Source organism: Aedes aegypti, chromosome 2, assembly GCF_002204515.2.
Source record: "Aedes aegypti strain LVP_AGWG chromosome 2, AaegL5.0 Primary Assembly, whole genome shotgun sequence".
Taxonomy (NCBI): domain Eukaryota; kingdom Metazoa; phylum Arthropoda; class Insecta; order Diptera; family Culicidae; genus Aedes; species Aedes aegypti.
Window position 1 is genome coordinate 122608192 of NC_035108.1, and position 24381 is coordinate 122632572.

General features: G+C 36.6%; 1 protein-coding gene, 1 long non-coding RNA gene and 1 pseudogene across 3 annotated transcripts in view; 2 read left to right on the top strand and 1 right to left on the bottom strand.

Moving 5' to 3' along the window:
- The window catches only part of LOC5578596 (F-actin-capping protein subunit alpha), a 57906-nt gene extending 37889 nt beyond the window's left edge, over positions 1-20017 (bottom strand). Inside the window, exons 1-2 of one of the 2 annotated variants that reach the window (XM_001656969.2) lie at positions 19691-20017; positions 8639-9394 (exon numbers count right to left, since the gene is read on the bottom strand). In XM_001656969.2, the coding sequence (XP_001657019.1) occupies positions 8639-8885 (247 nt within the window). In that variant the 5' untranslated portion in view covers positions 8886-9394; positions 19691-20017. The remainder of the gene's footprint in view (positions 1-8638; positions 9395-19690) is intronic. The other variant, XM_021842180.1, reaches the window with a different exon arrangement.
- LOC110675979 lies at positions 15180-15770 on the top strand. Its single transcript, XR_002499966.1, has 2 exons — positions 15180-15365; positions 15425-15770. It is a non-coding gene; the product is annotated as an uncharacterized LOC110675979 (long non-coding RNA).
- Positions 16377-17582, top strand: LOC110675134 (annotated as a pseudogene).
- Positions 20018-24381: the final 4364 nt, after the last annotated feature.

A 24381-nucleotide genomic window follows, 5' to 3' on the forward strand; every position in this document is an offset into this window, starting at 1 on the left:
AAGGAATTCTTCAAAGTATTTCTCCATGAAGTCCTTCAGCAATTTCATCGCGATTTTATCAAGACACTCCTACAGGGTTTTTTTTTTTTAATTCCTCTAAGAAATCATCCACAATTTCTTCTGGAATTTCTTCAGGAGTTTCATAAAAGATTCCTCCAGGAATTTCTGCACAAATTGCCCTAGGGATATCTTCAGGGATTTCTTGAAAGATTGGTTAGCAGTTTCTCCAGGAATTTCTCCATAGATTCCTCTAAAAGTTTCTTCAATGAGTCTTCCAGGTGTTCCAGAGATTGCTGGAGAAATCCTTTAAAGAAATGTTACAGGAATTCCTTTATTAATTCATATAAATAAAGATTCCTCCAGGTAATTCTATAAATTTGTTCAAAAGTTTCTTCAATGGATTCCTTCATGGATTCGTTCAAGAATTTTCTCAAGATTCAGAATATCAAACTAAAGGAAATCCTCGATTGATTCCTCCAGGTTTAAGGATTCCTCCAATAACTCATCCACACTTTCTTCTGAAATTTCTCCACAGATTTCTGCAAATGTTTTACCGGAGATTCCTTCGGGAATTTCTCCAGGAGTTTCATAAAAGATTCCTTCTGGAATTCCTGCAGAATTTCCTCTCGGGATATCTCCAGTAATTTCTTCAAAGATTAGTTAGCTGCTTCTCCAGGAATTTCTCCTTAGGTTCCCCTAGAAGTTTCTTCAAGGAGTCCTCTAGGGATTCCTCCTGAGTTTTTTGACCTGGATTTTGCCAGGAATTGCTGGAAAAATCCCTTCAAGAATGAACAGGAGTTTCTATAAGAGATTCCTATAGATAGAGTTTCTTCCAGGAAATCCTATATATTTCTTCAGAAGTTTCTTCATAGGATGCCTCCTGGGATTTCTCCATGAACTCCTCCAAGGATATTATTAAGATTCATAATATCGAATAGAACTTATCCAGAAATTACATAATTGATATCTCCAAGTATTTTTCAAGGAATTCTTCAAATGATTTCTCCAGAAATTCCTTCCGCATTTTCACCGGGATTGTATCAAAACACTCCTTCAGAAGTTTTTTTCAAGGACTCCTTCAAGAACCCATTCACATTTTCTCCTGGAATTTCAAGAGTTTCATAAAAGATTCCTCCAGGAATTTCTGCAGAAATTCCCCTAGGCAGGGCTGGTAGCAAAAAGTTATTTTAGTGACCAGATTTGAGAAATAAGTGACTAAAAAGTGACTTTCGATTCTCGAAAAAGTGACTAAAAGTGACTTGACAATCAAACCGTAATCAGTTTTATTTCAATTTTTGCATACTGTTTTACGATCAATAAACAATATGATAGGGAATATTCAAAATGATCTGCTGCAGGTAGTAAGTCTAGTTGAGTACCGTAATTCGGGGTGTAGTTGATCAGTGGAGAGAAGTTGATCATTTTCTTACCCACGTGTAAAGACTGTCAAGAGAGCTATGATCTGATTTCAATTATCACAATTTCCGTGATGTCGCATTACCCGATAGCTACTCTTGATATTCCTAAAACCGGTTTGACATTTGAAATAATTATACCATGGGAAAACAGATTTTTAGGAAATATTTGATGAACTGTTGAAGGGTTCTTCACCAAACAATCGACTAATGCTAAGGTTATATAAAGACACCATGTAAATGAACTATTCCATGCATTCCATATGTGTTATGTGAACCCAGTTTTGAATTTGCATTAAGGGTAAATATTTAATTTATATATATGCTTAATAAGCAGTGTTTTTTTAGTTATGCTGTTAAAGTAGTTAAGCCAAGAAAAAAATCCGACACCCCACGTTTCTTTGAAGAAAGTATGCATGATTTCATGAATAATCCAATGAAAACGATAAGTTAATCGTCGAAAAACACGAGGTCTTATTTATATACGGCAATTGTTTAGCGTTTGGTTTGCAAATAAAGTCTGTCCTAAGAAGTATGATAAGTTTTTACTCTCAAATAGAAGATTAAATAATTGTTCTTTGTTTTGCGTTTTAGTGTTAAATACCTATATTATAGGTTTAAGTAGCTAATATTCTTTATACCATGATGCTTCGGTTAATAAAACGAATTTCGAAGACAAAGAGGACAAGAATTAGGATGCTTATTTTTAAACGTAGTGTTCGACAATAGAAAATAAACATCTAATTATCCACCACAAGTTTCGAATATTTCTTTTAAATGAGAATTCATGAGAAAATCACAAAGAATACTAATCATTTAAACCTTTAGTTTTATAACAATGAACTTACACCATGAACCAATATTTTGATACCGACATGAAGTTGTTCTGATGATGACCTAACTTAAAACTTAGCTTAAATTAAAAAAGGTTGATTCATTATTTTCTCCCAAAAATTTAGCTCAAAATAGTTGAAAAAAGTGACTTTTTGACTAAAAAAGTGACTTTTTGACTAAAAAAGTGACTTTAGTTGAAATGGTTTCAAAAAAGAGACTTTAAAGTGACTGGCCTAAAAAAGTGACCAAGTCACTAAAAAGTGACTCGCTACCAGCCTTGCCTAGGGATATCTTCAGGAATTTCTTCAAAGACTGTTTAGCAGTTTCTTTAGGAATTTCTCCAAAGATTCCTCTTTCTATGGATTCGTCCAGAGATTCCAGCGATTGCTGAAGAAATCCTTTAAAGAATTCTTACAGAAATTTCTCATTAGTTTCTATGGATAGAGATTTCTCGAGGATATCCTGTAGATTTCTTCAGAAGTTTCTTCATGGGATGCCTTCTGGGATTTCACCACGAATTCCTCTAAGGATATCATTAAGTTTCAGAATATCGAGTAGAGCTTTCTTAGGAATTCCTGAATTGCCTCCTACAAGTATTTTTCAAGGAATTCTTCAACAATTTACCGTGATGTTACCAAAACATTCCTCCAGGAGTTTTTTTTAAGACTCCTCCAAGAACAAATCCACAATTTCTTCTGAAATAACTCCAGAGATTCCCTCAGGAGTTTCATCGAAGATTCCTTCAGGAATTCCTTTAAAGATATCTCCAGGAATTTCTTTAAGGATTGATTAGCAGTTTGTCCAGGAATTTCTCCATAGATTCCTCTAGTAGCTTCTTCAAGGAGTCGTTCAGGGATTTTCCCAGAAATTTCTCTAGGGATTCTTTCGGAGTTTCTAGCAGGATTTTTACCATAAATTGCAGGAGAAATCCTTCAAATAATTATTACATGAATTTCTTCATAAATTCCTATAGAGATTCCTCCAGGAAATCCTAGAGATTTCTTCAAAAGTTTCCTCAAGGGATGCCTTTTGGGATTTCTCCAACAATGTTCCTCCAAGGATATCATTAAGAATAATATTGAATAGACCTTTAGGAACACTCCAGGAATTCCATCGATAATTTCACCGTGATTTTAACAAGACACTGTTCCAGGAGTTTTTTCAAGGATTCTTCCAAGATCTCATCCACAATTTGTGCTGGAATTCCTCCAGAGATTCCTTAAGAAGTTTCATCAAGATTTTTTTCAGGAATTTCTACATGAAATCCTCTAGGGATATCTCCAGGGTAGCAGTTTCTCAATAAATTCCATTAGGAGCTTCAGGGATTCCTCCAGATTTTTTTCAGAAATGCCTATAGATTCTTCCAGGAATTCCCATAGATATTTTCACATTTTTTTTTTCAGGAGATGTCTCCTGGGATTTCTTTATCAATTCCTACAGCTATTTTTTTCGAAATTTTTCCACCCTAAACCCATTAACGACAGACAAAATGGTTACCATCCACCATCTTCGGAATAGTTGTGAAAGAGATCAACTGCAGTCCAATGACAGGTTTTTCAATACAGTTTCCTTCCACTAGGATGCGCTGTATGCATAAAACACAGTCGACTCTCCACAACTCGATATACTGTATAATGGAGTGGTTCAAAAAATCGCTTTTGCTCCACACCGCTCATTCGATTTAGGATGGAATTCTGAGTGTCCTCCCAAAATTTGAGCTCATTCGGATCAAGATTGAGACTGCACAAGCCCTTCAAAGTTTATATGGGAATTACTATGGGAAAAGCAAGCAGTCATAGTGTTTGCCCATGTGCTCTTGTGGATTTGAAGTCCGTTAATAATGTAAGATACATTCATCAGCTACAATTTTGCCGAAGACCGTTTCCAAATCGGACGTCTCAGTCATTAGTTAGCACTCAGAATTTGATCTAGAATCGAATGAGCGGTGTGGAGCAAAAGCGATTTTTTGAACCACTCTACTGTATAACTCGATGGGTTTTTCGATCCCTTCATATTTCCATACATCGTACTTCCCATACGTCGATATTTCTATAACTCGATATCTCCACTAGTCGATGTCACGTGAGAGGTAAATTTCTCTCCATAGCTCGATATCCATTTAAAAAATCATTCTCATTCGGGTAAACTTGAACTAATTCTTGTTTAGAAGTGAAATTATTCCGTTTTTATCAACACACAAAATATGTTTTTTTTTTTAATTTTTTAAATGCTTAGTATATAAACTTAAAACTTTTTTTTGAAGCAATTCAAATGTTTTTCAATAGCCTCAGGGTTGAGTTTTCGACATTATGTTAGTGTTGAGTACCTACTATACATGGTAGGTATCAATGCAAATAGGGTTCAATAAGGTTTGACACCTTCCTATCCGATAAATTAATTAAGTAAGAGTTTTCAAACTTAGCATTGATTGTTGGATAAAACTTACGCATGCTTTAACAGTCGAAAGTTACTCAGGCCACGTCCTAGCAACATCTGAAATTTGCATTTTTTGCAAAGGATACACCTGGGAATGAACTCAAGAATGTTGGGGCAACGACAAGGGATAAGAGCGAGTTTTTTTATAAGTCTGTGAACTCCATAATGTTTTGTACAAGAATGAGGGTGAAAATTCTTGTTTGCTGCCGATCTCCATCTTTCGATCGAATTCCATTCGTTATACGAATATAATTATACGAATGAACAATCTAAATGCTCCTCAAAGTTCCTAAACATCATAACTGTGCATTTATATGTTGAAAATGTGTCCTGACGAAACTGCAATTTTCTTTTCAAATTTGTAAAATATTTTGTATATGAAAATTATTCCGTTTTTGTCATGGTTCCTCTGCCTCAAACTAACCGTTTTCAGTTTCATATCAATCACAGTCAGTCGACACTAACGTAAATAAGAGAAAATAGGCCAATCCCATAAAAAATGCAAAACAAAGCTGTCTCCGTGGCTCTTTTCGCTTTATCGAACACTTTAAGAAGAGGCACACATTCGCTTTGCAGTCTGCTGGCCATCAGCATCGGCAGCTCTTTCAGCCACCTAATCCGAACCAATGTGTGGTAATCTGATTGCGCGGCGACGGCTGCAGGCTACGTCGATCCACACACAAACAAGGATCCGTCGAACAACCCGTGATAACAATCTGCGTCCGCGAGGAGACGACCCGTTCAGGCAGAGTTGGCTGATATTTTCGACAAGTGTCAATGTAAAAATAAAATACTCTCACCCATGCGACTAGGCCCGAACTTGAGGGGGTCATAGTAGCATTAACTCGGTAGAGCAAATTCGTTGAATTCTCGATAATAAACTTATGATATAAATTAGTGCAATAACTCATTTTGTTTTAATTTGAAATTGAAAAAGTTTTGCATACCTATGTATTCTAAAATACATCCTTGTTCATTACAGGGCTGGTAGCAGTCAGACAGCAAAATAATAGTGACTTTAGTGACCAAAATGATCAAAAAAGTGACCAAATAGTGACCAAAAAGTGACTTGAAAACAACAAGTGTTAGTCATAAAAATGGCTAGAAATGAAAATACGTTCTGCGTGTATATTTACCCCTCTACTAGCACCATCAAGTTCTTACAACAAAAAAGTATTCATGTTGCGTTTTTTTTTGTTAGCTCCATTTTTTACAAGTTTTTTACACTTCTATTTTTGAAATAAGTGTCGATTTTATACATTGGTCGTCTGGATCCAGTGATATTCCCAAATTTCTTGGGGGATTGAAGCGTAGCCATAGCCCACGGTAATATTTTAGGCTACAGATTTTTTTCTTGTGTTCTGTTGTTCATTTTTTGAAACAATTTAATACAAGTCTGTGGATGATATCTGAAGAAATGAAACGATTTGGTGCAACCGATTTTGAGATACGAGCATTTTTGTTTGTGATACCACTCTGGCCGAAGGAGGATCTTGAAAACTTCAAAACACACCATATTCTAATTTTAAGATTGCTTGGAGACGACTCAACCGATTTGTATGATTTTTTTTGCGGAGAAACTCCTCATTATCTAACATTGTACAGCTCATATTTTATTGTTTTAATAAATTGACCAAAACAAAATGGTGGCCAAAAAAATTTTATAAGGGGAATGTCGGTCCCCCAAGGAACATCGATATATCTTCAAATCCATACATATCTGAAAATAGGAGAGTTTTTTGAGAACTTTTTAAAAAATGGTACAAAAATATTGAGAAACAAAAAAGTTATAGTGATTTGAATGTTTTTATGGTAAAAAATGAAGCTGCTTGTAGAGGAGTTAATCAATCTACATACTAAGCGAATTTAGAATGTAGAGGACTGCACTAATCTCAAATCTTTCTCAAGAGTTATCTGTTCGAGATAAAACTTGATTGTCATGCTTAAATGATCAAAAAGATGGTACATTTGAGTTTTTATGTATCCTTTTTTTACGAGACGAACATTAGCTAAATATAGGTTACTATGTTATATTTCTGATTTCGGTCGAAAAAATAACAAAACAAATACATTAACTCTGATAAACAAACTCGTGATAGAATTTTTAGCAAAATTCCTGTTAATGAGGATCATTATGGTGAAAATTCATTGAAGATTTTGAAGTAGAGATGCAAAACGATAATAAATCGAGGGAAAATGTTTGGTTGCAGACAAAATTGTGGCGAAAATCGTAAAACATTCTGAAAAAATCCTGACAGAATTCAAGGTTCAAAACCAAACGAAAAGGGCTCATTCATTTATTTCATAACGCTGAAATTGGCCATTTTGGACACACACCCACCCCTTTGTAACGATTGTAACATCGTTAGGATACCTACCCACCCCCTTCAGCGTTATGAAATTTATGAATTGGCCCAAAATAGAAACTAAAAAAAACGAAAATAAAATAACGAAAACGAAAATAACGAACTAAAAAAAACGAATTTATGAATTGGCCCAAAACAGAAACTAAAAAAAACGCAAATTTGTGGCATAATGTCTGTAAAATGAAACCATTTCTCCCAAATAAACAATTAGATGAATGTTCCGCATAAAGAATTAGAATATGATTGCATGCCTACTTCAAATATCTATATTTCAATTGAACGTTTCAATAAATGAATTACTGACAATAATCATCACTCAGTGGTGACTCGTAACCTCACGTTTTATCTGATCTACGACCTTGAAAATTATTTTTTTTTTCATGCTTAGATTACAAAGCAAACAGTAACCGATGGAAATCGCATATTTGTGGCTTAAAATAATGAAAAGGTGGATTTGACGATAGGTAATCGCTACTGATCTCACAATTGAATAATTATTATCTTCCAACAATGTTCAAGAATTCATTATAGAAACGTGTTTTTGTATAGAAATAGTTTAACAAAGCTGTGTAAAAAATCAGTGTCAAGAGTAAATCAATGGAAAATGTATTGTTTGTTTTTTGGAATTTCGAATGTAATTTCTGAAATGACTTCAAGCAAAATAAGTATTACCTATTGAAGTCCTGGACAAGTTTCTGACAAAGTCAGATTTTTTTAATGTAATGCCTAGCCGTCTCTGGCTTATCTTCCGGAGCAGTTTTGATGATGCTCAAATAGAAAGCTGGTCTAGGAGTTCTTCTAAAGCCGTAGATTACTCAGATGAGTATTGGTCCTGGTTTTGCCAAAATTTTGTAAAATATTTCGGACAAAAAATTCATCCCAGAGTTGCTTTCTAATTTTTGCCAGAATCTTCTCTAAAACTTTTCCCAGGAAATTTTTACATTTACCGTTGGAAATGTCTACGGAATATTGACTTGAATACTTCCAGAAAGTTAGCCGAGAGTCCATACTTTTCTTGAGTCAAGAATCTTGACGCTTTGATTCCCAAAACACACTATAATTGTCTTTATGATAACAAATATATATGTCTTATCTGTTTGTGTTTGAAAAGCTAACCCAGCCCAGAATATTAAATTTCATTATCATCAGATCACGAAAAAAGTGACTTTAGTGACCATTTTCCTGAAAAAAGTGACTTTAGTGACTTTTTGTTGGAAATAGTGACTTTAAAGTGACCAGGTCAAAAAATGTGACCAAGTCACTAAAAAGTGACTTGCTACCAGCCCTGTCATTACGCCTTGAATTCTGTATTTAGGGTCCCCTCCACAAGATCTGATCCGGCCCTCCGATAGCCCAAATCCGACACTGCATGAGTATACAGTCGAAAACATTACCGCATACATATTTGTCCCAACAGATAAACTCACGACAGATAGGAAAAGGATTCTATAAATAACATCCTGTTACTCTCGCTGCAATGGTGTTTTGCGACCTTTTCGACGATTTGCCGAGCAAAAAAATAAGCCTACGATGCTCTAACCGATTACAATGTTGTCTTCTTGATTAGAGAAAAAAACGAGCACTTACCCAGATCGTTGAACTCTGTGACGAGCACGGCCAGCCCGGAGCCCTCGAGGATGACCGGCGTTAGCTGATCCTTGTTGTACTGGGCACAGGCCGCACTGGCCCCCTCCTTCAGCAGCCGGTCGTCGTTCAGCAACTCCCGGACATCGTTGAACACCTCGTTGAACTCGCCCGGAGGAGCGTGCAGAATGAAGTCATTCACGATCCGAATCTTCTCCTGGTCACTTATCACATCATCTACATCTGCCATTTTCTTCGGGTTTTCTACTGTTGTTGTTGTTGCACTTGCTGGCTTCACAAGTTAATCTTTTTTAGGTCAAGCAAAGCAATGAATCTCACACTTGTACACCTTCCCCCAGGGAATAGCACCGAAGATGTGTCAACCACAGAAGACCTTGAACATTCACTGGCACTGTTTTAAAACCTGTAGTAATTGGACTTTTCTATCACACTTCCAACACAGGTTATCGAATTGGACAACACACACTGCTCTGCTGCTGATGATGATGCAGCCAACCCAAATCCAAATCCGAGCGACTCGTGTTCTGGCCGTTTTTGACACTTTTACGTTGTGAGTCCACCAACACTCCGTTAGCTTCTGTCTGTCACACCAGCAGCAGTAAAGGCGAACTGCACACGGAATCTGTTTGTCTGGGCTAGTACTGCGTTTAGTCTGGTCACTCAGTTCACTCTCGCAGAAATGAACACCTTTCGAGTTGGTCGGGATTGTTCGCTCACATGTGGCAGTGCGTCCAGTATCTGTAAAACGAAACGAAAAAGAGCGTCATCTTCATTATGGACCACTGCACGAGTTCACTAATTTGACGTTTGAGCGGTGCCGAATTCATTCGTTTCCATGGTCACATAAATAACACGGCACCGGCATAGCGGAATCGTATATAAAAGTGCGGAGTTACGTCGAATCGGTTTGGTGTCTTTGGGTTTATTCAGAAATTTCATAACATCAAAAATGGTCAGTTTTGACACCCACCCACCCCCTCGTAACGCTTTTTTTTCTAAATTATTTACAAATTTTGTATGAGCTGTAACATTTGTAAGACACCCACCCCCTTCAGCGTTGAAACATTTGTGAATGGGCCCTTTGCCGCACTAATTTGTCATGCTGAATAAGTGCGGTGACGACACCAGATTGATCGACGTAATACCTCGTTTTATTCGCAATCCCGTACTTATAACGTGCGCAATGCGCTTTATCACAAATAGTAACTTTTTTTTGTTAAACAATAGGAATTCCAAAACTTAAGACTATTATTCAATAACGGTTTTTCTAACCCATAACAAATAGTGATAATACAAGACTGTCCAGAAATTGGTAAATAATATGGAAGAGAAAACTTGTAATTAATAGTGACAACATTAAATCACCTACTGTAAAATCAAAACCATGTTCTTGTTAGAACTGCATTTAATAGCTAAATTTTACATACATAGGAGAAGGTATCGACCGTGATTGTTGTGGTGACTAGCGGAAAGAGCACACATGATAGAGACAAACAATCTCTGACTGCTTGTTAATTCCCAATATCAGTCATCGATCGATAGAACCGATCGGGTGATCGCCGTCAGTGTATGAGCACATTGAAGCCTCCTGTATTTTGCCTGTGTTGGTAACAAAGCTTAAAGCTTTGAGCCAACCCTTCTCCAATAGAGAAGCTAGGTATAATACAGGACGCTTCGATGCTTACTGACTGTAAAATGGCTTGCTCAATTTTCACCACCTTATAAAATTTCAATCTTGTCGCTCCCTTGCGACTTCTACCCAAGAAACATTAGCAGCTGAATATTAGTTTATTCAGTTGAAGTACGATTGAGAGTCATTTATTCAACTCTTATTCAACAAAAATGTTTGTTGGGTATCACCTTATTCATTTCCATCATTTGCAAAAATCTTCTACAGACTCCCTTTACCTTTAGTCACATAACCGCTATAGCCATAGCCAAAATAATATACTTATTCGTTTATTTAGAAGGTGCAAGCGCCCTGCGGCATTACGGAGCCGAATTATATGTTTTATATCGTATTAACAAACTGAGCAAAATATTTTATTTTACATACCTGTCAGATAACTTTCTTGAGCGTTTGTTCAAGATGATATGATAAAACTTGAGCACTTGAGTATTTACTTTTCAAACTTGCTAATTCGTATGAATAAAGTGGAAAAAGCTGAGTACATATAAGCTCAGAAAATTCTGAGACGCCTAATGACCATACTCATTTGAAACCTACCAAACCTTTGAAACCGCAAAATATACATTAAAAATTGTAAAACATGATCTACTCGGATAATGAAGTAACTCAGATATAATTTCACAAATTTTTGGTGTGCTAGATTGGAATCAACCAAGTATGCGCTGGTCGATCTGAAGGAACCCTTCGAGGAACTCACCACATCTGGCATAAACGACAAAACGACAACAACAAATTCACTTTCTAATTATAACATTTTTTGTATTTAAGACGCAACACTAGCACTGATGCTGGGAATGCACTATGGCTTATCAGGTGGCCAATAATCAAAAAAGTGATGTGCCCCAAATTTCAATACTTGTTCGCCATTTCATTGTAAACATGTCTGCTAAGAAATCCCCAAAATATTAGGGCATTATTTGCATTGCACACTCAGATATGAGGTGCCAAAGTTGAGCCTATGGAGAAAAATTTGTTTTTATTAACAAAAACTATGGTTTACTCAAATGAATATAACTTTTTTTCTATAATACTTACGTAAAATGTTTTCACACCATTTGAAAGCTTACAAAAATGGCTTCCTCGAACAATAAAAACAATAAAAAAAAGCTTCAAAATAGTGGATTTTATGATGTTTTTTTATAAAGCGGTTAAAAAAATCGAATAAGTTTATAGTTAACACATCGAGTACTTTTTTGTCCCAAGTTGTCCCAGGCTTAAATTCAGTTCCAAGGGTACTTTGAGATGTAAACTAAAGGATCGTGAAGAATTTAGCTGCACAAATTTGCACTTTTTTAATATAAGGCTTTTTGAATTTTTATAATATTTTTAACCATTTTCTATTGAAAACAGCTAAAAACTAATTCAGAAAATAACTTAATTTCGCTAAATCATTCAAATCATCATTTCTATGTAAGTTTTAATATTTATAATGGTTTTCACAACGTTAATCGCATAAATGGCTTATATGCATTATAAATAACAAAGTTTAATATTTCGCTATAGGCCCTATTCAAAAGTTATTCTCGAAAACTTGTTTTTGAAAATAAAACATCAAATTTGTATCACAAAACTCATAAATACGATATGAGATGGAAAAAATATTTTTGGCCGCCAGTCTGTATGGAAACCGCCCATAGTGGAATGGTAGGCTTGTAGTAGGCTTGAATTTTCGCGAAAATCACGTGGCTCTCCCAGTACAGTAGTTCAAAAACGTGAATCTCATCAAGTAGCCTCTGTTGGGTGCACGAATTTTCTAAATCATGAGTGTCATTGAAGGCTCTAAATACGGGAAATGCAGCGGGAAATAGAACATATTTCTACAGTAATTTTGGGTTGCCCTTAGCAAAGGGTGTTTTGCAATTTTCAAGGCATTTTGCCTACAGCAGCGATGGGCGTGAGTTTCACTGGCTTCGCTGACTGTGATTGGCTTTGTTTGGCTACTGTAGAGTGAATTTCAGATTTTTTCCCAACCCTGATCAAGATTATCCACCATGTTTTTTTTCTTTCTTCCTGAATTTTGACTATTTCTTTTTTCCAGGTAAAATCCAACGATTACTATAGAACTTTCTCGGAGAATCGCTTCAAGGAATTCAACGGATTTATCAGAAATTCCTTTTTCAATGCTTAATCGAATTTTCCAAGTATTCCTCCAAAACTGCTTCAGGAACTTTTCTATTATTTTCCCCAGAATCTCCTCATCTTATTTCTCCAAACACAGAGGAATTAGGGTCATAATGAACAAATGGGGCGAGATGGACTTTTCGTCAGAACTTTTCACTGTATGATATCATTTTTTTTTTTTTGAACTTTTTGACGGTATAGAAGTTTATGTTTTGCTTCAATTGTCCATTAAAAGTGGACTTAAACTTTTTCGCAGCTTTAAATGTGTGGGCGATGGAAAATCTAGTTTTTACAACATATCAGAACGATTGTCAGCCATTAAGAATATTGTTTTCAAGAAATTTCACGAAAGCTTTCGACCTTCTTCATTCACTGAAAATATGATCTCTGTTTTTTGGATGAAGAATAGAATGCAACGAAAACATTTGAATTATAAAACTGCTTTTGAAATTTTAAAAATTGATAACAAAACCTGTCCTCTTAAAATACACATTCGCTTAATGTGTTCATTATGATTTTTTAGGATTATTTCAGGAATAGATCATGAGATTTTTTTCAGGAATGGCAATGGATTTTTCTTTTTGCAAAATTTATTAATTTTTCATGGTTTGTTTCTCAATAACTTTTCATGGTGTTTCGTTACAGGTTATTTATTTTAGGATTCCGATATATTTTTTATCGAAGAATTTATAAAAATATTTTTAACTGAATGCATTCTGAGATTGGATAGCTCGCTGAAAATAAGTTTTCTGGCGTTTATCGTGGCTTTAGAAATGCTCTAAGCGTTTTCAATGAGTATCTCCAAGTAATCTCACAAACTGTCAATGGATTATCAAGCAGATTCCTTAAAACCAAATTCCTAAAATTTCAGCTCCCAAGCATTTTTTGGATTCGCAAAGAAATTTGAGGAATGTTGTGATCTTCTTGAGGAATATTCTGATTTTCCAAATTTCTGGAAAATTTTCTGAGTATAATCAGGTCCGTCACACTCGGGCTCAGATTGGGTACCACTTCTAGCACTGCATTTGGTCCCTCGGCAGTGCAAAAGGTACCCAAGTTTGACAGATCGCAGTATACTTTCCACGGCATTCTAGATTACCTTATGAGCCATAAAATTTAGGGCAACTTCAAAGGACATGAAGGTCTTTAATGTGTCTTTGGTATAATCTTAGAAAAGCAAACTGAACATATTTGTAAGTAAGCTCCTGATAAAAATCCTTTGATAACGTTTGAACTCTAATGCACATTTCGAAAATTTCTGGAAAATTGAAATATGTAGCAACATGTATAATATCAGTATAAGAGCATTTTGCGGTATTATGTTAATTTATACTGTTTCCAGACACAACATTCAGGAAATATCCTGTCCTGCAGATTAGTGCTCTTGAAAATGAAAACCCTCATTGTATTTTCTCTATTAATCGTTTTACCAGTTACTATGATATTTTGAGCAAACTTGTAAAAATTGACTTGATTTGATGGAGTGAACTCCGTTTTTCTCAAGATTCTGGGCATAATGAGCGAAACTAGGCAATGAGTTGATTTAGGAAATTTATTATCTAAATATTTTTGAAGCCATCTACGCCAACTTCGAAGAGCACTATTGATGGTGTTAATGCTTTTCATGTAAGAAAATTTAAAATCCTTCTAGAACTCTATCTTATATCCATCTGAAATTCTGTTGCAATTATCCTGATTCTCTGAGGTTCTTTTGGGAATGCTACTAGTATTCTTTCAAAAATCCAACTGGGATTCATCCAGAAATCAGTCTAGAACAATTCTCGAAGATATCGGGAAATTCCAGGAGAGATATCCGGTAGAATCCCAGAGAAATTTTTAGAAGAATGGATTACCTGCTTTGCTCATGTGCACAGTCGACCAGCAGAAGTTTTCTCGTTTCATTTTGGAAAGGCATCTCCCGCATAGCAAAATACAGTTTGTCTTACTTTAAGAACAATAAACATCTTGTAACGGTTACTGTTAATGTATCAGAAATAGTTGCTTTTATGTATAACCATATGGACTTCAAAGCTGTTCACCATTTCAAACAGTAAGATTAACCCCCCGCATAGAAAAATACAATTCGTCTTATTTTCCAAACAATAAGATTCTCCTAGCTGATATAGTTAATGTATCACAAACAGTGACTTTTTTGTTGGACAATATGAGTTCCAAAGCTCTAGACTATTAATAACGGTTTTCATAATTCACAGCAAACAGTAACAGTTTATAAAACTGTTCAGAAATTGTTAAATATTATGAAACCGAAAACATTTCTCAAATAGTGGCAGTACAAATTCGTGCGCAACACACTTACACATATTAGCATTTCACTGTATTTTACCTTTTCATTACAGTTTGGCAAACAGTTACCCGCAATAGTATTCGTGAACAGGTTAATAAGTAAACTTAATCCACTCTTGAAAAATTCTCACAACAGCGCAAGCTTCATAAAGAATTTGAAAAAAAAAATTCAACTTAATCTTCAAACATTACAGTTTTTTGTTCTTTGGGTTATTCACAAATTTCATAACGCCAAAAATAATCATTTGTAACACCCACCCAATACCTCGTAGCGCATTTTGTATGAATATTTTTCGAATTTTGTATGAGCTGTAACATCTTAAGGGCACAACCCACCCCCTCCAGGGTTATGAAATTTTTGAATAAGCTGTTTTATTCTTTTTTTAAAAATTGTGTAAAAACATATTTTGAAATAAAAAAGAAAACTTAAAAACCTACATCACTGATGTGATGTTTTCCTAGAGTGTTTGTTTTTGCACTATCTAAATATGGAAAAAGTGAAAAGAGTTAAATCCATTTGCTGGTTTGTTTTTGGCAAAAAAATACAGAATCAGTGTAAAATGTCCAGAATTATTTTGTTCAACAGTAGCGCTGGTAAGTAATCAATCTGAATAATCTAAAATTAGCATGTGAGTCATTTGTTTTTCTCTTAGATGCGGATTCCATCGACGGAATCGACACGATCTGCTGTCGAACTGGCCGAGCTCTTTCAGCAAAATGGCTGGGATCTGAGACGCTGGGACTAGATAAAATGACCGAAACCAGACGGGTGCTTCACAGAACAAAACAAGCAATGTTTTCCCGGGACGGTGCACTACGCGGTTCCGTCACGATTCCCGTTAATCGGAAGCTAAAATGCTGACGTGTTTGCAAATCGGAACCCATCGGAAAATATTTCTTTAACGCCTGAAAATTTATTTGTGAGAAGTGTTGAAGTGTGGAATTACAACTGAACCTTTCCCTAATGCGAAATAATAAAATAAGTTGATTAAAAGTACAGTCCCTGGGATTTTATATTTGGCAAAGTAAGATTTTTTGAAGATATTTTCTTGTTTCACTTTTTTAATGTAATCTTTGTATCTTATAACTAGGTATCTTTAGCAAAGTTACGAATCGTATGAATGAACTATAAGAGCTATCTTATTCATCATACGATTTGTAACTCTGCTGAAGATGCTCAAAATGTATCATTTCTATTTTATGGTTTAAATGCAAAAGAACAATAACGTAACAATAACGAAAACAGTAAAATAATCATTAAGCACCGAAAACTAACTATTACACAAACATTGTTCGTTTTTCTTGAATGTTTATGGTTTTAAAGTTTCTTAATTATTTGCTGTATAATAAATTTGTCAAAAAATGGACGGTATATCTACCGCTTGACAAACTGTTTATGAAAAATTTTGTTCCGAAAAATCGCCATATTTATATGGTTACATAACTTAACCGCCCATTCCCCACATTGTTATTTTCCCATTCACTGTTCAACAAATTGTCAAAAACGTTTGCCGTACGGTTGACATATTGTTATTTTGCATGTTATACGTAGTGGTCCAGATATTGTCGCAAATTGTTGTGGATGGTTTGGGGAATAGTACCAATATGGTTCATGATTATGCGGGCCATACCTATCAGTAACAATATATGATACTGCTCTGATATTGTTAAATTATATGGGAATGGATTCAAGCAAGATATGGTGGAAATATACCGCCACCATTCGGCAAATTGTTTTTGTTTAAATTTGTGCAACACACTCACACATTTGCATTTGACAATTTTGAACTACATTTTAACAGTTCGACAAATAGTTACATTTTGTTGGTATTTGTAGGCGACATTTAATATAGCGTTGAGTGCAGAAAAAAATCGCCATCGGATTGCCGTCGAAGGAAAACTGTCAAGCTGTATTGTTTACTTCTTATTCTAATATTAAAACTGCTCAAGGCTTGCAATTAATTTATAAAAGTCGAATTGAAATTAAGTTTACAAAACAGCAATCCACCAGACCCAGTAAGTACATATCTTTCGCCAATCTGTTGGATGTTTGGTTCAAACCCAATCCCCGTAGGAACTGCGCATTAAAATCGATACCACTTGCCGGATGGAGGAGGAATTCACCAAACTGTACAACGAAAAAGTAGCCAAGAAGCGACATCAGATGACCCGGCTCTACATGAACAACGGTTTGCTGGTGTGGAACGGAAATGGTGCCAACGGGAAGGCAACATCCAGAAGTACTTCCAGGAACTGCCTCGCTTCGAACACATTATGAACACCCTGATCGCTCAACCGATCATTGGGGACGTTGTGCCCTCGCAGCTGACGTTCATCATCAAGGTTTCGAGAACGGTCATCTTCCAGGACAATTCTACCAAACATTTCCAGAAGACATTCACGGTTACAGCCCAGGGCGACAAGTGGAAGATTGCGAGTGATTGCAGCGCTGCTTCCGGTTGCTAGATGCTATCTTTTAACGGAATCAATCAATACATGGATGCATTGGAAGACGATATTCCGTGAGTTTCAGAAATAATGAAAGAATATCCTTGAGGTGATATTTAACTGCAATTGAATCATCGCAGGGCTGGTAGCGGGTCTAGTTTTCTATTTTAATTCGAATCTTCAAAAAGTGCAAAATTAAGAGGTTATTTATATAACTATTCATCTGATTCTTCGAAAATTTCTTCTCAAATTCCTCGAGAAAAAGCCTCAGAAATCATCCTAGTGCTTGCTCCAAACATTATATTACATAACAGAATAGGATAGGGTAAAAATACAATAAAGAACCGTAATCCAATAATTATGCATACGTTATTTATTTCCCTTAGAAACATATGGTTCAAATGTATCAACACTGTTTGGCTTACATTGATTTTGTCGAAAAATGGACAATATATCTACCATTTGGAAAACTGTTGATGAGAAATTTTGTTCGAGAAAATCGACGTTTTCAAATGGTTACATAACTTAACCGCCTATTCCCCACATTGTGATTTTCCTATTTACCGTTCGTCGAATTGTTAAAAACGTTTCGGGTATGGTGGATATACTGTTATTTTTCATTGTAACCAAAATCATTCAGATATTGTTGCAAATGGTTGTGGACCTTTCGGGAAACTGTACTGATATAGTTTTTGTTTATGCGGGCTAACTTCAAATGTCTCGTGTCCACGCATTGATCGAAAAAATTTTTGGTAGGCATGATAGTCATTATTATTACGAACCGGTACCAAATATTTTTTTCGAAAATAGTTCCCGAATTCGAGAAATAAATCGTTAGATGCATGTGAATGTAAATGTAAATCGTGCATAGACATGTGCGTGACTATGTGGTGAGTAGCGAATCAAGCCATGCATGTAACCAATTCCAAAAGAAATTGCCATAAACATTCCACAGCAGTTTTTAGAAGTCCCAGAAAAAATTCAAAAGAAGGTGAATCATTTTAAGAACACCCAAGGGCTTGTAATTCTAAGATTTTCTAATGGAAGAACTCCAGAGCCAATGTATTTTCGGAGGAAAACCAGGATTTTTTTTTAAATTCCAGATTCTCGAAAAAATTCCGGTACAATCTTAGAAGGATTTTCTCAACGACCACAGAGGCAGATATTCGACCACAGAGGCAGATATTCGAAGTAAGGCCAGGAAGATTTCAGGAATAATGCCAACAGGATATCCGGTCCCATGGACCGATGCACGAGTTCAATATTTGACGTTTGAGCGGTGCCGTGTTATTTATGTGGCCACGGCAACGAATGAATATGGCACCGCTCAAACGTCAAATTAACGGTACATGGACCAATGCACGTGTTCACTAATTTGACATTTGAGTGATGCCGAACTCGTTTCCATAGGCTAGGGGAAGTGGTTCACCCAGCGTGAATTTACAGCAGAGAAAAAGTAGATTTTGTATGAGATTTGACAGGAAAATGAATGCCAAGTTCATCCTCTTCTCCTGGCCTATGGTCACATAAATAACACGGCACCACTCAAACGTCAACGAGTGAACGCATGCACGGGTCCATAGTATGGACACTATAGGCCTTTTCATGTGACAGCTCCGTGTATGCATTTGTTTAAATCTGCTGAAGAGCGGTGTATACACGGGCATGTCGTTTCCATAGAAGAACTGTCAAACAGCTTCCGGATCAGCTGATTTGAAACGTCTTGTGAAAAGGCCTATGGACCGATGCACGAGTTCACGAATTTGACGTTTGAGCGGTGCCGAATTCACTAGTTTCCATGATCACGTAAATAACACGGCACCGCTCAAACGTCAAATAGTGAACTCGTGCATTGATCCATGGTAAGAAGCGGGCTTTAACCCAGATGGGACGTAACGTAAACAAGAAGATGAGCATTCAAACCATGGATAAATTTTACTCATAATACCCTGATTCTTACGCCACTAAGCTCTATTAAAGAAACAAATATCATACGTTTTGGAACCGTTGTTTTGCTAGGCTATTTCAAGTTTCAATAATTAAAATCTGATAATTTCATCTCTACAAGCATCTCTATTAAATAATTACTGCATTTTGTAATAAGAATATACGCATATTGACGTTCATTACTGTAATATGAAACTTAATTAAGTGCGAGAAAAAGGTAGGATTTTGTTTCTGTTAAAACTGTTCACACTGCGGAATGTGTTCATTGAGTGATCACATCACCCACCCCTCAGAAAGACGTCTGACAACAGTAAATCTAGTACTGCGCTGTGTTTTAGCTCTTGGCTGACTGCGATGAGTAATTTTGGTCTCCTTCTTCTTCCTGTCGTGCCGAGATGCTTCTTCTTGTGATTCCAACAAGAAAAAATCCTCTTATGGATTGAACGCTGTGGTCTACGTAAAAATCTTCCACAAATCACCTCACATTCTTTGTTTCATCACATACTAAATCCTAATTTACCCACCTAGTAAAACCACAACCGGAAAATACAATCGATGACGCCTATCTTTGTACACACCCGAGAAGTGACTTCACAATCCGGGTCCACCTCATCAGCACTTAGCTTTACCGCGATGAAAAATCCACTTTTTCCATAAAATGCAACACGTCGATCGGAAATACTACTTTCAGGACCGATTAACAAGCGAAAAATAGAAGTTTTGCTACTTGGGGCACTGATAAAACGATTTCTTCTCAGTACATTCTTCACTGGCTTGACGAAACAGACAAAACTATCTCACCCGAATCCAAACCACGTCTGCCACAAACTAGCTGAAGCTGAAGGATGATGATCTTGTTCTTGTCGGTCGGGTGAACTAGAAGAGCTAAAATGCACCGGGTGAATCATATCAATAATTACAAGCATAATTTTTCAAAACGACGTATCTAAACACTCGGAAAGATTCGAGAAAAATGCGAATGTAATGAGTTGTAAATTTATCCTACGAGGCATGCCGAGTAGGATAATTACGACGAGTGCTGTAAAAATCGAGTTCTGCAACGATTTACGTTAAACAATTTTTGCAATTTCCTAAAAGACTACTTGAGGGTATCAAAAATTATATCGGATTGCATTCACCATCATTTACAATTTCTGAAAATTAGTTGTGTTATTATTGATTACGCAACTCAAAACAGTTGTGTAATGAGAAAGCGTTGCGTAATGAATCATTGCAGCACTGGTTTCAGTTGTGTTATGACTATTCCCGCACTGCATACTTCAGTGCAGGGAAGTAGGCCGTTTCATGACAGATTGGCGTGATGAAAAACAGCCTATTACGATGAGTAATAGACCATTTCCGTCAAACAATTGTATTGGCTTATATGCTTTCTGTCAATTTACTGAACAAACTTTCCTAAGGAACCGATATGTTTTGGAGCCTTTAACCAGGTCCGTCACACTCGGGCTCAGATTGGGTACCACTTCTAGTACTGCATTTGGTCCCTCGGTAGTGCAAAAGGTACCCAAGTTTGACAGATCGCAGTACACTTTGAACGGCATTCTAGATTACCTTATGAGCCATAAAATTTTGAGCAACTGCAAGGGACATGGGGGTCTTTAATTTGTCTTTGCTTTAACTGTAAGAAAACAATGAAAAACTTGCGGCACGTTAGTGCACCCCTCGGTCCCCTACAATTTGTTTCACCTCGAAAAAATGCAGACCCCTTTTTCCCCTATGGTTTTGCCACCACGTTGTGGTGAATTTACGATCAGCTGGCATGACCAGATGATTTTTGTTTATGTTTTCATTCATCATAAGGGGCTCCGTTGCGGTTTCGCTCCCTCCTTCCTTCACGGCTCCTGAAGTCTCCGTAATCACCGCGGAAACCACCTTCGCCGATTCGGCCGGTTATGACCGCATCCGGCGAACACTACACGGTTCTGTAACGCAAGGATTGTAGTCGACAGATGCCTGATCTCTCTGCTTTGTGCCGACGAGGATTGAAGGGATTGAATATGCCGGAAGATTCCCGCCTAGAGGCAGCAATAGCCGCTTAAAATTTGCTTGCGCGGCTGTTGCTGCCTCAAGGCGGAAATCTTCCGGATCAACGACCAACAGATAGATTTATGCATTTGTCGGCATGAATAGTAAAAAAATAGCCTCTAATAGAACTAGCGGTACCGTAACTGCTGGGTGGATGAGAGATTTGTTGTTAGGGGGTGGTTTTGAATTTTGAATCTGTGGAGGAAAATATATTTTCCTAAAGGAAGACCTGAATCGGGTTGGAGTTGGAACTGTGCTTCAGAACGGGTTGCGCCAGTTCCAACCTGGTTTAAAAACGTTTGCTTGAGTAGTTTCGGTGGCGCTCCTGTTTGGGGCGTCCTGACCGGGATCACGGTCAGTTTGAGCGCGCACCTGATATTGACGTTTGCAAATGTAAACAAGCATCCCAATGCAGGGGTGGAATCGAAAAACTGTTGCAAAATCACCACGCTGATACCCATAGGGTTGAACAAACTGTGCCGCATCTCGAATTATTTTTCAAAAAGTGGTGAGTATCCATGTTTTCAAAAATTTATAAGAAAATAAGGAGTGCATATAAACAAACTCAGAAAGCGTTTATATTCATTAAAAATGATTGTCTTTCGAAGAAAAATACAAAAACGGGGGGTTAGATCCGACGGAAATGGTCTATTGCAAAAATATATATTTTTGCTTTTTTTCACGCACACGATGACAGTTCCTTACAAGGTTTTCCATAAGTGCTTTGTGAATCTCTTTTTGTTTCGTAGTCTCGAATAAGACAGGGAAAGTTATTCACACAGTGAATTTATAGCAGACAAAAGTAGAATTGGTATGAAAATTTACAAGTAAATGAATGACAAGGCGATCCACTTCTCCTGGCCTATGAATTCATATATTAGCTTAGCTTAGCTTAGCTTAGACTGACTACACATATCAATGGTTGCTATTCCGTTATTGACCGAAGTCAGTGAAAATGCACAAAGAATCAACCCTTGCAGTCAGGTGGGATTGGGAAAAGGAATGATAGTGTGTAACCTTTGCTATTTGGAGACCGTGTTTGCCTCTGCATCTCCACAAAGGTTACTGGGAGGGATGTTCATTAATGGGGAGGATCGTTGGGTCACAGGATTCACTTTGATAAGCGATTAGACCATGATAAATAATTATTTGTGAGATATAAACATGCTTATATGTAAATATAATATTTTCATTTGATATGATCAATATCTATGTAGAGAAAAATGATGCCGACACTTAAGGTGACGAACCTTTCAAATTTTGTTGAATAAAGTGAATTTTTCGCAAGTCTACACTTGTAGTGTTGAACCATTCAAAGTTTTTTTTTAATTACAAAAATAAAGGTAAAACAAGCAGTTTTGTAAAAAATTAGCCATAAATAATTTATGAATCAGAGTTTATGTCGACACTCACAGTGACGAACCTTTCAAAGCTTGTTGAAAAATCATATTAACGTCTCACCGTTGTAGCGATAAAAGGTGCAGTCATACATATTTTATAGATTAGAAATAGTAGCATGAAACGAGCTCGCCAATTGATCCGTCATCCTTGAGCAGCAACAATCCACTTTCAGCTTCACTCGTTTGCTCGGCTATATAAAAGCACTCAGAGAAAATAGGCGCGCGACCCGAGAGAAAAAACAACTGACGACTGCTTGGGCTTTCATGACGCACTGCCCCGGAGCAAGCGTCAACGTCGAAAGATCAAAAAGAATTAATCGAACGCGGCACTTTTTCACTTTACTCGACCGATGCGCGACATGTTTGATCCTGCCTTCATCACCGGCCCCCGCAGGAGCAAGCGTCATGGTTGAAGGATCAAACAAAACTAAGCGATCACGCCACTTTCTTACTTTCACTTGACCGACGCGCGACATGTTTGCTCCTGCCCTCATCACCGGCCCCCGCAGGAGCAAGCGTCAAAGTTGAAGGATCAAACACAACTCTCTCCTGGCCTATGAATTCATATATTGTAAATAAATTAAGCAAAATATGTTTTTCTATAGGTAAATATAATGCGCCACTATCATAGAGGTCGCTTGGGAAGAAGGAGAGAAATGTCACTGAAAATGTTTGTTTACGTTCAACCCAAAAAAAAAAATAAACTAATTATTGAACTTTTTCCATTGGCCTAATAATTTTGACCCTTTACTCTTGCGATACGCCAGATTTCACAACAAATTTAACAACTAACAACGAATCCAGAAATTTATAACCTACCCAAGTAATCATGGAGCATTATATAATTGCATATATAATGCAGCTGCATTGCCGTAAGCCTACCATTAAAGTAGTTTAAAAGTGGAAAAGGGCACTTTTACAGTTGAATTAATGCAAAAAGGACGATAAAGCAATGAAGCAATTTATAAAGTAATATTAATGCAGCAGTACAATTTATAAAGTGATGTTAGTGCATTGATACATTTGTAATGTAGGGTTAATGCTTTATTGCTTGACAGCTCTTGAAATTTGTTGAATAAAAGCAATGTTGCATCAATGGTGTTGATATGCAGTAGAATACGTGCAATGTTATAATGCTTGTGATTACTTGGGTATTCCGAGAAAAAGTGCAAATTGTATGCACCTTTCTATGCTACACACGGTGTGTTATCAACTCAACCTCTTTTTTGACGGTTCTCCTACTAGTCACCAGATGTCGAAGTGATCGTTTAGCTTCGAAAATATTAGCCTGTAAATTTTTACGCACTTTACATCAGAATAGTCCGTTTTACGAGACGTTCATTCGTATTCAAACAGACTCAGGTCAGAAAAGTAAACCAGTTTATCAACCCTACGTGTTTTGCAGACAAAATTCTACACGTTCCGCTCTAAACCAACTCGATTTTTTACTATTAGAACGTTCATTTTCAGGATTTACAAAACGGAGTAAGTAAATAATTTTCACAATTTTCGCAACCTAATCATGACTTTCACCGCTCCGTTGTATGGAGGAACAAAGTGACTTAACCACGAATCAAAACAAAACACTACTTGAGTCGATTTTACACTGGTACAAAAACGTCGTAAGTAACTGAATGAAACGGCATATCATTTTGTCATACAATTTTTGTGGGAAATGGTAGAAGCTACTTAGTATTTTTTACGCAAGCTGATTGCATGCAACATACAAGTGGCAAAAAATGGCAAAAAAAAAACAGGGGATTCATTTG